The 12,957-nt window shown below is 38.5% G+C and overlaps 1 protein-coding gene across 1 annotated transcript in view; it reads right to left on the bottom strand.

Moving 5' to 3' along the window:
• Nucleotides 1–567: 567 nt before the first annotated feature.
• BNC2 (basonuclin zinc finger protein 2) overlaps nucleotides 568–12,957 on the bottom strand; it is a 235,956-nt gene continuing 223,566 nt past the window's right edge. The window contains exon 5 of the mRNA XM_086479791.1: nucleotides 568–1,228. Coding sequence (XP_086335917.1) covers nucleotides 568–1,228 — 661 coding nt within the window. The remainder of the gene's footprint in view (nucleotides 1,229–12,957) is intronic.

The following is a 12,957-nucleotide window of genomic DNA, read 5'->3' as shown; positions in this document are numbered from 1 at the left end:
TGTTTTACATCATAGGCCTGTCAAGGCTCCATATATATATACAAGTGTAACAGCCATGCTTAGTAGAACGTTATCCCCAATGCTTAGAAGACACAAAGACAACTAAGTAGATTTTTTTTTCTCTTTTTGTTTGTTTGCAATTTTTTTGTTGTTTTTTGTTCTTTTTTTTTTCAGGCAAAAATCATGGGTAGAACAAATTGTCTCTTTGGAGATGACCAAGAGCATTCTAACAGAACTAGGGACAACTGCAAGTTTTCTGTGGGTTTGGTTTTTGTTTTTGTTTGCTTTTTTTCATGAAGGGTATGTCCTCCCCCAAATTAAAGATCCCACCCTTTTGTTTCTATCCCAAAAAAAAGGAAAAAAAAATAAACCAACAACCAACAAAGGGGAAAAAGCACCTGGTGTTTCTTTCTTTTGTTAAAAAAGAAAAGAAAAAGATTATATATATATGTATATTTTATATATATATATATATATATATATATATATAAAGGGAGACTGTATATGGCAGTTCAGACGTGATGGGCCCTCTCTGAGAGCTGGCATTATGCTGTGTCCATCCTTGAACTAATCTACTGAAGTGAAGGGAATGTTTTTATGCAGATTGGGGTTCTGACTGTGCCGGTTTCGGCTACGGACAGATGAGAACATCATGTTGCACCCAGGGACTTTGCATTTGTGCATTTCTCGCAAGTGCACTGTTTTATAGTGCACTCTGAGCGTTCCCTTGTTGCTGTACATTTTGTGGCAAATGTTACACATTATCCCACCGTTGCTCACCGAAACACTGTTGAACATGAGGGATCCTGGGACATCAGTGCCCATACCTACAGCTAAGGCAGGGGCATCTGCTTTGTGTGCAGATTCCCCACTGTCACTTGCCCCATCGACGTCGTCGAGGAGAATGCCCTCATCGCTTCCTGCATCAGATTCTCTTGAGGAATGGATACTGCTGCTGGACTGGATGCTGGAGGTGGTGCTCAAATCTAGGACCATATAGTCTTCCGACATGCCCCTGCTGTACCCATTCATATGGGAATCCTCAGTACCAGCAGGTGAGGAGGTGTCTTCCCTTATATCGAGCCCCATCTGATGCTGAGCGCCATATATCTTCACCAAAAATTCATCGCGGAGGTCCTTACTAAGAGAAGGCTGTGAGGTGTCCAGGCCCATGTCATCCAGTTCTTTGGTCAACAGTTTACGGTGTAGGTTTATGTTAGCACTGTGTCTGGGAAAGGAAGAGGGAAGGGAGAAAAGGAAAAAATGTACAGTATTTTTGATTAAACATACAGTCATCAAGCACCAAATCAAAAATCTGATTTATCAATAATTTATCATAAAAATATCCCCTATCCATGTTTCTTGGAAAATTCTGTCTTGTTATAAGCAAACAAATTGCATATAAAGACAAAACAAAACAAGCAAATTAACCCTCCCCCGTATTGTTTTTCTTTTCAGCTACTGCTCCTCGACATTAGTCCCTAGCAGCAGCTAGACTACTTTTATTTGATATTTACAAAACAATAAATTGCACTAGCAGAAAATGCAAAATGCTCTTCTTGGTTCCTGAATCCCTGCTGGCCTTCCTAAAAGCCTTGCTTCAAGAGAAAATATTATTAATATACGGAATATCCGTGTACGTATCTATGTCTATCTCTAGATCCATATATTTATATATTTATGCATACATACATATAAATATATATATTTTTATATATATATAGCACTGACATAACTATGTAAGTAAAATACAGGAGGACAAAAAAATAAAGGTAACTGAATGATACATAGTCAGAGGTCCTGATTCTGATAATTTAATTGTGGTATAAAGGGATTCAGAATTTGAGCCAAACCAAGACAGAGTAGACTTGAAGGGTTTAGGAGGACAAGTCTCTGAAATCTACATGTAAGTTTCTAAAAATCTTAGCCAAAGTCACCTCGTTCTGGGAGGGCACTATCACTCCTCCCTGTACTCTTCCCAGTACTGTGCCTGATGCAGTGCTGACTGACCCAAGCAGTGTAATTTCCAGTAAAAAGACTGCTACTAATGGCAATGAGAATTTTGCCCCAAATCAATCAAAACACTTAAGCATGGGCTTTGGTTTAGGTAGGTGCTGAAGTCACTGTGAGTGCTCAAGAGACACTGGAAAAGCTGTCACTGATGTCAGTGGACCAAATACCAAAAATTGCAAGTTAAAATATTCTCAAGTGTTTTCTCCAGAAATTCGCAAACAATGTAAGCCTTTGGGTTAGTAACTGTGTAAAACAGCCCATTATTTTAAAAACTGCATTCTACTCTCCACTTTTGACATTGGCTTTATTCATCCATTGCAGTAGAACCTCACTGATTTGCAGCAGTGTCAGGAAATCCTCTCTGAAAAACTGCATTTTCTGAATTAACAATGCAACCAACAAACATGACAGACATCAAAGACCTCTGACCACAGAACATGCTCATTTTGTCCAAGTGCTTAATAATAAGAAATCAGTATAAAGTTTTCAGTATTAGAAAACTTCGGGGTTCAGTATTCAGAATGTGCACCATTGCTGAGGAAACAAATATTTATTCAGTTTGTTTGGAGGGTGACTGGATTTTCAAGTCAGTAAAAAAAGAATTAGCGAAGTTCTACTGCGTAACATTCTTTGCAAGCTAAGGACCCAAACCTGCAATTTACAACATGCAGACTCACCAGTCTGTCTGCCGTTATAAATTGCAGATCAGAGCCCAAATGTAGGAGGGAAAAGAAAGAGGGGAGGTGGGGGAAGTGGCAGAGAGAGAAAGAGAGTTTTAACATAGGAATACTTTAATTAGCAAAAAAGCACTAGGTATAAAATTGGCATGTGAAGACATAACAATGATCAAATATTTTACAGACGTTCAGGTCCTACAGTAACAAAAAAGGGGGAAGGGGGACAATAGCTATGAGCAGTATTTTCTTATTGGAAGCTTTTGTTTTAAGAAACCCTTTGAAACATACCTCTCAACTAGCTGAAGTACCAAACACAGCACAGCAATACAATGCACATAAATAAGGAAAATGCAAATGTAGGAAGATTAAATTAATTTCTGCAATTTTCTATCACTTACTTTGTGATTCATCTATCTCTTGCACACAACTTATGGGAATAAATAGAGAAAACAGCAATAGAAGTGATCCATCCCACTCACCTGCAAATGCAGGTAACTGTTCTCTGACATAAAACTGATACTGAACTGCAGTTTAATTGAATTGTGTCTGCTTGGGATGCAATTATTCCAGTAAGTGGAGGGTCTAGAATGGAAAATTTCTCTCCTTATGAGAGACAGTTGAGAGGTATGGGCAAGGGTGGAAAAAAGTGGAGAGTATTCCTTGTTTTTCTCCCACATGGGAAATACTCTTTTCAGACAAGCAAGTACAGCACCATTACTTTTTTGAGGCGCAGAAGTGTAATTATGCATATCCCCACACTGCACTTAGGAAGGCTGAGCTTACCTTGTGATAAGATCAGCTTTCTAATCTTTTGCTAAATTGAGATCACAAAAGAGAGAGAGAGAGAGAAGAGAGGAGAAAAGAGAAAGAAAAGGGGAGGGGGAGGAGAGAGAGAGAGAGAGAACAAATTCACATTCCAATCCAGACATATCTGGGTTTTTTTTTTAAAAAAAAGACAAAAGAAAATAATATCTGAAACCAATAAAATACAGACTTTAAGAAAAGTCTTGACTGTGAAGCTGTTTTTTGTCAGCTGTAATCTCACTTAGACCATTGTCCTGATGGATACTGACTCAACCACACAATATGAAAAACATGAAGCAAATTAATCAAATCATATTTGCAGCATCCCCATTATCATCCACAAATGAGTTCTGAACAGATGCATGCAGTGTGCACATACATGAATGATAAACAGTAGTCCTGACAGTCCCTTGCTTTCCTGGTGTCAGATGGCATACAACTTCATGTAAAGTTGGTAAGTGCAATACAGGAAACGCTTACTGTGAAGTCCTGTCCACATTGACAGCATTATTACATGACCATAAAAGCACATTTGTGCTTATCATCATAACGCTAACTGCAAACTAGTCATAAAGTGCTCATGCATTTACTTCTTATGATTTCTCTGCCTCTTCCCCCCGCCCGCCCCAGTCCCCTGGTACGGGAATTTGCTGCAGTGTAGGAAGTCGTCAGGGTAACTGTAACCGTTGTTTCCACGCATTTGCACTTACTATTTCCTTGGTTTGCTGCTGAGAAAAACAGCAGCCAGCAGTGAAAATAACTTCAGCATTCACTGAATGAAGAGATAAGAATATATTACCACGTTAAAGAGGGGCCACTAAGCCCCAGATGGACAGAGGCCATTCTGAGAAAGACCAGTGTAAGGATGCAAACCCTGCTGATTCACCGATAAGAGATGCCTCCCTTATTCAATTCTCACTTACAGCAGCGGCAATCAGTAATCTAGTTAAAGTATGTACCAGCCCATAATATCTGTCAGGCAAACGATGTGCAGAAATGTGCGGGCCAGTTCTGGCACTCTGCTCAGTAGTGTCCCTTTTCCGCTGTCAGCAGTACTGTTGGATTCTCCTAATATAATTACATTGACTTTTATTCAATTAAGTGCCATTCCTAGCTTTAAAAAAAAGCTACTTTATCAATTGATTCAGGTGTAATGCAATAATAAAGATGAACTCATGGCAGTGCATTAGCTCTGCTGTTCATAACTTCTGAACATAGGTTCATTCATAGCAGTCGATTTCCATTATGCAACCACAGTTCAAAAGAATTGATTCTTTTACATTCATTTCTTAATCTATTTCACTTGTGTTTAATACTCTCCCTCAATATCAGACGCAAAAACATTCTCGGAGGATGAGAGGAACGAGTTGTGAGAAAAAGTCCATTTATTTTGGAGACTGAAGTTTTGAAATCTGATGACAAAACCAAAGTCACAGAGGCTAAAACCTTGTCAGAATTAAGAATACTGTGTGCTGAAGGTATTAGCAACACACATTTCCAGTAGCTGAACGATCATTGGGATAGGAGGGAAGGAAAAGTATGTTTTGATAGATGCACAAATCTACAGTGTGTCTAGAGCCTGACCCTGCACCCCTCTCCCATCTGCTTACAGCATTGCATCCTGAGGTGAAAACTGAGTACTCCATGCAGGGTGCTGCTTAAACAGTGCCCTGCATAAAGAAGGCACTTTGCAGGGGTGACAGCAGCATTCCCAAGGTTTCTTTGGGAAGAGATGACAAGAGAGTTCTGTGTAGAAGGAACATGCCTGTGTATGTAAGGATGGCTACAAATAATGGATCCATAAGTGAAAAAATGGAATTAGGAAGGAAGAGGATGGATAAAGGCAGACTAGAAAAAGAAGCAGTACGGTAGTTCCCATATCCCCCTCTCCATACAAAATTGAAATATTCCATACTAATCCAACACTTTCTCTCCTGCTTTGTCACTCCCAAATCCTACCAGTTCCTCTATGAGCCCTCAGTCAATACTCAGCTCCTTCCTATAGCACCAGCAGTTTCTTGCTTCAGCTGTTCTCTTCCCTGACGTGATTTACAATGCTGTTACCCCTTCCTCCTCTGAATACTGCTCCCAGGTACGCATAAACAATGTTCCCTGAGTAAGTTGAGGTATTGCTTGGGCACAGCGATTTATGCCAGTGCAGGAACACTGCCATCAAGCAGGTGGAAATTCACAAAGCAAGATACATCAAAAACAGCTGAGCTTCAGCCTGTCACGGCTCCATTGTTCCTCATACCTGAGCTAGCTGATTTAAGGCCACCTCCGGTGTCCTTTACACCGCAGTTGCTACTGTATCTGCAGGGAAAAAAAAAACCTGAAGAAGCTAAATGAACGGCAGAGGCATATATATGTATAGAAAACATAAAATATTTGACCTAACAAAACCCTTTGAATGACTCTGTCTTCTTAGACTGCTTATTTGTACATCAACTACAAAATGACATGTGACCCTGACAATGGAAATGTTGCATAAAGACAACTGGTGAATGAAGTCTTCCAGGCAGTAATATGAGGTCAAAAGAGTTTAACTAAAGGCATATCTCACTCAGCTCCAGTTACCAGATCTATCCCATCCTAGGCAACAAGGGATGGTGAAGGATGTTAGTTTTGAGAATTTAAAATACTACGTGCCAAAGAACGTCCAAACATCTGTTTAGCTCTGTACTACATGCCATGTATCCTTAAAAAAGAGAAGAGTATTTTTCCAAGATGTTTTGAGATGTAACTTGTTGCAGAAAGTAAGTTTTAGCAACTGCTTTATTTTGTGAGGTCCAGAATGCCTGATTTTTCCACATAATTAACATGTCTTCTTTCAAGTTACTGTGCATGAATTAGACATACGGTGGGCAAAAGTGTGTGGGAAGTCCTCGCCAGAGTGAATTCAGCCTTCTGAATTCAATGATCTTAAGAATGGATCAGTGCTGCTGTAAGGATGATAATGATAATGGTGATACACATGAAATCTATGGTTGTGGTAAACTGGCAAGAGTATCTCACCTCCCAATTCACCACTGCCCTTGCAGACAGCAGTTTCAGTAGCAGCATAATGGAGAGCGCTACAGCAACTACAGCAGCTCTCTGACTGTGGGCATGATTCCACTGGTAGTAGCATTTTATTTCCCTTGTTAAGTTCATGGAAGTCTTCTTCCATAATTAGAATTCATTGTCAGTTCCACCCCACCTACTACTAACATGCTCCTCTATTGAGAGATCCACTATGCGTCAACAGAAGAAAGGGGATTATAAGCCTAGGAAATATGGTCAATTAAATGTACATGCCATTTACACAGCTCATAAATCCAGGCTGGGCTCTCTTCAGCAGTTTCAACACTTGTCAATGAATCTGATTTTGTTAATTTACTATCCATTTGTTGGAAAGAAAAATGTAATGGCTTCTTTATTTGAGTTTATTTTTATTTAGTCAGTCTTTTTATTTCTTTTTGAAGTGAGTAAGGAGGAATTTATCAGAGAGCAGAATTCACCCTGGCATAGAAACTGGCATGAATTCCATGCATGACTCAAGGCCAACTTTGGATGCACCCATGGCTGCGGTCCTATCTGCACTGGGACAAACCTCATCTCTGATGGACATAGCAGTTAGTTAGAGAATTTGGATGATAAAGGGTAGTCTTTATTTAAATTCAAGTATTATATAGAGCACAAAACCAACTGCATGAAAAACCGGGTTGAATGTGCTGTTCACAGTTCAGGGAAGGGCAGGTTGTTGAAAATGAAACACAAAGCATTATTTTCTTAATTTTTTGGCAAGAGTAAAATATGATTACACTTAAATATTAAGGGGATGAGAGAAAAAGAGAGTGAGAATGAAAACATCAGCATAATTGTTAGGGCAGTCAATTAGGGACTAAGGAAACCCATTTTCCAGTCCCTGATGCAGTCAGACAGAAGGGCCAAGCCAAACAATGTCCCAGTTAAACGTCCTAGCTATTGACCCCTTGCTCCTCCGTGGCTGAGTGTAAGTGATGAAGTTCCCTGATGAAAATCCCACTTAAACATCAAAGTGCAGTGTATTGTTCATTAAAATTCTGAAGTGAGTAATTTCATCATTTCCAGTTGTATCCCACCATAGTGTTTCTTCCTATGTTTCCAAATAAAACAATATCCCAATCTCTTCTACTTCAAATGTTCTGAAAATGTATTTTCTGGCAAACATACGATTTGCCAAAGCAATACCACCCAGCCCTACAATTCTAATACTGCAAAGAAATCACAGACAGGAGGTCACAGCAAGCGGCCATCAGTCTTTGTGAAGCTTTGCTTTAAGATACAATAAGTGATCCCAGCATTAAGTAACACAATAAAATTATATTTGGAGACTTAAGGCATTAAAAGACAACATTAGATTATTTTCTTTTAAATTCTGTTCTTTCCCAGTAACAGTGGAATTTTTTTTTTTTTTCTAAATAAGACAGGAGCTAATACTCGGTTACAAAACCTGAAACCACACAATCTTGAAGGTTCTATTACAAAATCAAAGGCCAGGACACATTTGTCTGGTGGTTTACACACAGATTGGCAGACCTCTTATGAAAGTGGGATATGGAAGTAACTGCTCAGGTTGTACAGGCCGCATACAAGCTATCCTCTTCCTTAGTATTTAAAACTAAGCTCTGTCAATCTAGTTTAAAATATCATAAACAATGAAACGTTCAGTATTCCTCCCATGAGACATTTTCCATACCTATCTTCAGCTCAGTATTCAGCCTATGTTTTTACCTACAATGAAATGTTAAAGCAAAGTTCTCTTTGTTTTTCTTCACCTCAAAGGCTACCAATTAAGACTTATGGTTTTGTTTAAAAATTTCACATCATTTTAAATGCTACCACAATTTGCTAATATGGCAAAGTATTGTGGTCTTACCTCAATTTCATGTTCCTTTCCTGCTTATTTAAGCCTGAAACTCATAGAACGGCTCAGAATATGTGAACATAACAGAAAGTAAACCCAGAATTTTATGCTTTCTCAGAATCTCTGCAGACTGAAAGTGCTGAGTTTCATGCAGCTAAAATCAAAGAACCAGAAAGTAAGACTTTGGCTAAATATAACAGTGTACATATTTATGAGAAAAGTTATGGCCTTAATTCTGATATTTCTTCAAGAAGGAAGCAGTAATCATTTCCCTCACTTAAGAGACTCAACAATAAACAGTTCCTGGAATTTAATTAGTAATGGAAACTGTTAAAAAAATTATTTTCTCAATTACTGTTCTAATTTTGCCACTCTCTCAGCAGTCTTTGATACAGGTTTGTTGTTTGTTTTTGTTTGGTTGTTGGTTTTTTTTTTTTTTCAATTAAAGAGAAAAAAAATAATCCATAAATCTAAGCAAAGATAATAAAGGTTTGAAATCCTGATCTGACCTAAATTATAAAATTCACATTTATCTGAACAATGCCAAGGTTTCAGTCTGTGCACTAGCATTTCCATGTATTTCATCATGTTTAGTTTGCCTCTACATGTAATGGGAAAAGTAGGGATAGGGGCTAGACTTTGGAAACAATGAGTGAAGACAAAATACTATGCTAACCAATGAAACCATGGCATTTCTACATGAACGGTTTGGGTAATAACATCAGTTCTTGAGGCTTTAAATTGCATAGAATCTGAAAAATATTAACCTTTCATAGGAAGAAAATCCAAAAGGTAAAATACAGTTCAGCACCTATCAAAAAAAGTAAAAAAACAGTGCTTATTAAATGCAGGAAATAAAGGACAAGCAAGTTCTTGCAAATTAAAGATGTGGAGCCCAGTCATTTCAATCCCTTTCAATATGAAACAAATCACTCACACTGGTCACGAAGACAGCTCCCTCTACACTCAAATTATTCACTTGAAGATAAGCTCCCATCAAACTCTTTAGGGGTTTAACTAATTTACTGCACAGATACGGCACGTCTGTTGTAATAACAGGTAGGATGTATTGGGGTCGACCATTTATCAGAATTAGACTTCTTTTTTCAATTCGCAGTGAATTATGCTGCCTACACTGCTCCTCTTTCTCAGAGCTTCCCATCCCCTTACGGCCCCTAATGTGGCAGGCAAACAAAATTGACAGTCTCATCTTGTCAACAAGGGGTGATTCTCTTGAGAAGCCATTTAACTTTGCAGAGGAAGCAATGTATTAATGTGCCTGTCCCAGGAATGTTAATCATCTTCAAGCTCCCTCTAACTTTGACATGAACGAAATCACCAGATTTGTTTACTAAATGAATCGTAATATGCTAATAAGAGAGCATGACATATATGGTAAAGCCAAACAGATGGTTTGTTTACTCCACTTTGCAACTTTATAAATGTTGTAACTCTGAAGATGTTAGTGAGAATTATTGGTTTGTTGGCAGTGGCAAACATGCCTTTTGCATACTTAATCCACAGTTAAGAGTCAGAAAACAATTTGTCATTGCCATGGAATGCATAAAAAATGTTAATGCCAAGATGGCATTTGGGGAGGCAGGATAGCCGACTGTGTGAGCAAATACCCAGGTTAGAGGTGGAACTGATATCTGATGGCAATGTTTGCTACCAAATAATTTTTAATGTAAAATTTGACAGGCTCAGGATTCTTGAAAGGCCCAATAATTCAGTACATACCTGTTGAGGTGTTTAGTGAGACGGTCCTTATGGTGTGAACAGAATTACACTTTCACAACAGCTGTGTGTGCTCAGAAGCATCGAGGTCATGTCGCACTCTTAATATATTACTATTGTTGTCCATTAAAGATCAAAAGCTATTACAAACAAAAAGCACAACCACTGGCGTACTTGCCAAAGTTACTCAGAAACGATCAAAATTTTGTTGCAACACTTCAACCTCTCACTTTACTAGCTGCCTGGAAACAAAACAGACTCATTACAAAATAGCCAGCACTCTTGTCTAATATCCGGACTGGTTGAGAAAGTTTAGAATAAGAAGATTTCTCTGACGGAATATCTCCTAAGTGAACTCAGTCTAGCAACGTTACACGCTCAAGAAGGTCATCATATGTACGACACAGTCCTTCGATGGGAATTATGGGTGCTCAGCACCATTGACAATCAGTGCAACCGCCATAAGCTGTTTCTACAATCTACACATGCTCTAAAGAAAAGTTCATCCCTGTGCAGGTGATTCACACAGGGTGCTGCACAGCAGTGATGCATTAGGTCCTCATTTCCTGCATGTTGAAGTATTTTGCTGGTCCTTCATACAAGGTGTATTTCCCCTTAAGAAGTACTGAGGCAACATCCAGGTAGAATCTGTTGCCAAACTGCATGAACTAACATTTCTTTTCAAACCTAAATCACCTAAATATTACATGATCCAAGTGTTGTAATTAGAACTTCTCATCCTTCATTTTATTTTACTATTACAACAACCACATAAAATGTGATAATTTTGCAAGTTTTATGCAAACAGTCCCTTCAGTTCAGCATCCCACTTAGGAATTTTATTGAGTTTCAAGTTTCAGTAAATTCAAGAAAGATAAAACTCAGTCAGAATAGCTAGCTTCCCCAATTCTGCTTTGAAACCAATTCTTTTCCTCCAGATATTAACGCACAGCAACATATTTTCTTAGAAAGTTCATAGACTCTTTACTGATCGTGTAATACATTCAAATTCAAAATAAACCCTCAGATCCAGGAATAGTTTTGTACCATTTCAGGTTCCACAGCAAATATGTAAACCATTTCTTTTGGTCACAACACAACGGTAATTCTCATTCCCACTGCTTTGTTTGTCTAAAAATGCTGGGGTTTTTTATACAATACCAGACGAACTATAAAGCCAAATATGATGTGGCACTTCAACAGGGTTCCTCTATTAGTAATTTTACATTACTAAATAAGTACCTCTTTCAGGTCAACTGATAGCTGCTTATCCTATAACCTCCCTTAACTGATGCCCCAACTCCTCAGTAATTTCAATCCTCTGAGATTCTTCCATACATACTGTTGTCAGCAGTTATTAAATTCTCAACTTTTTACCCATCCACAAGAGACTGTGCAAAGATATCTAAAGGAAGTATGAGTTCAGCTTGCTGTCCAAGGATTATTTTGGAAGAAACATTAGCGGCCGTCCCAGCCTGGCGCTTATATCTCATTTGAAACATCTACTCATTCCTGACCAACAAAGAAAATTTCAATAAAGTACTTTTACTGGTTTAACAGCAGTGAGCTCCTGGGATTGTCAAAGTGCTCAGTCTTTTCCGAGGAGAGAAGGAATCAGCAGCTCAAATATAATTAACCTTCCATTCTCAATGCAAACTGCCACGCACAGGAGCTCTGCAGTCTATTAGTGAAGTTATAACGGCCAACAGGCAGAGGCAAAATTGGTCAAAAAGTTGGCTGCGGCTGTCATATTTTTAGAATTATGATTAATGACACTAATAATGTGGATGATTACTGATATGTGTATCTCCTGCAGTTTATCATATTGCACTGGCTGCCTACGTCCACAATAAACATGATGCTATCATTTACCTCTTTATTGAAGGCAATCCTTCTCTTGAAGGAGCACATTCTAATTACTTTGTAATGTTTTATGTCTTAAACATTTTGCAGCTCTGCACCTTGCCAAGTGCTTCATGTCTACCATTGATTAATTACAGAATGTTTAATCAAAATTTAGAACCTAATGCAGTCATTTATGAATGTGCTACAGTGCCAAGGTAGTTAGGCTGCTGTCCCAAGTTTGGAGAGTGCTATGTTCAAAAGTAAATCCCAGAAACGTGGAAGATGCCAAAGATTTTACCTTGAGTGATTTGAGTTTAAAATCTTACTTCAGTTGATGAATGACAGGCACCCACCCAAAATGAGAGGTCTTTCTTGTGCATGTATGTGTGCTTGCATGTTCCTACTACATTTTTCTTCTTCTTTAAATGTCTTCATTTTCCCCTTTATGCCATTGTTGCTGCAGTTGCTTCTCAGCTCCTTTACAAGCTTTCCCTGCTGCTAGAGCTCTTGCAAACATGAGTCAAGAGAGTGTAGTTTTGAAGTGGTTAAACAAGTGAAAAATAATTTGCAGGGACAAATACATACTTTTTTTTTTTAATGTGGATTTTTATGGTACTGTCATACAACCATTCACCGTTGAAGTTAAGTGTTTTTTTAATACCATTACTGAACTGCTGAAATGGATGCTAATATAGCTTGGAGTGCTAATGTCAAATCCTGGTAATAAAAAAGACAGACTGCTGAATGAAATAATTTCAAGTAAAAAATAGAACAAAAGTGCTCTCACTCTCGCTCTCCACTTTTATTGAATTGGGACTGACTGAGCCAATTGCTTTAGAAGTCTGTAAAACACAATTACTAGTGAGCTGACTGACCCAGCAGTGCCCCTTCTGTGACAGAACAGACTAAAAAGGCTGCAGAATTAGTGCTGCTCCCCTATCTGGCTATCAGACCTGAGAGACGTCCAGTGCTGGATCTGTTATCCTTCCTGCC

The sequence above is a fragment of the Leptosomus discolor genome, chromosome Z (assembly GCF_034619465.1).
Source record: "Leptosomus discolor isolate bLepDis1 chromosome Z, bLepDis1.hap2, whole genome shotgun sequence".
Taxonomy (NCBI): domain Eukaryota; kingdom Metazoa; phylum Chordata; class Aves; order Leptosomiformes; family Leptosomidae; genus Leptosomus; species Leptosomus discolor.
The sequence above is the reverse complement of the archived record's forward strand: the minus strand, read 5'-3'. Positions and strand labels throughout refer to the sequence as shown.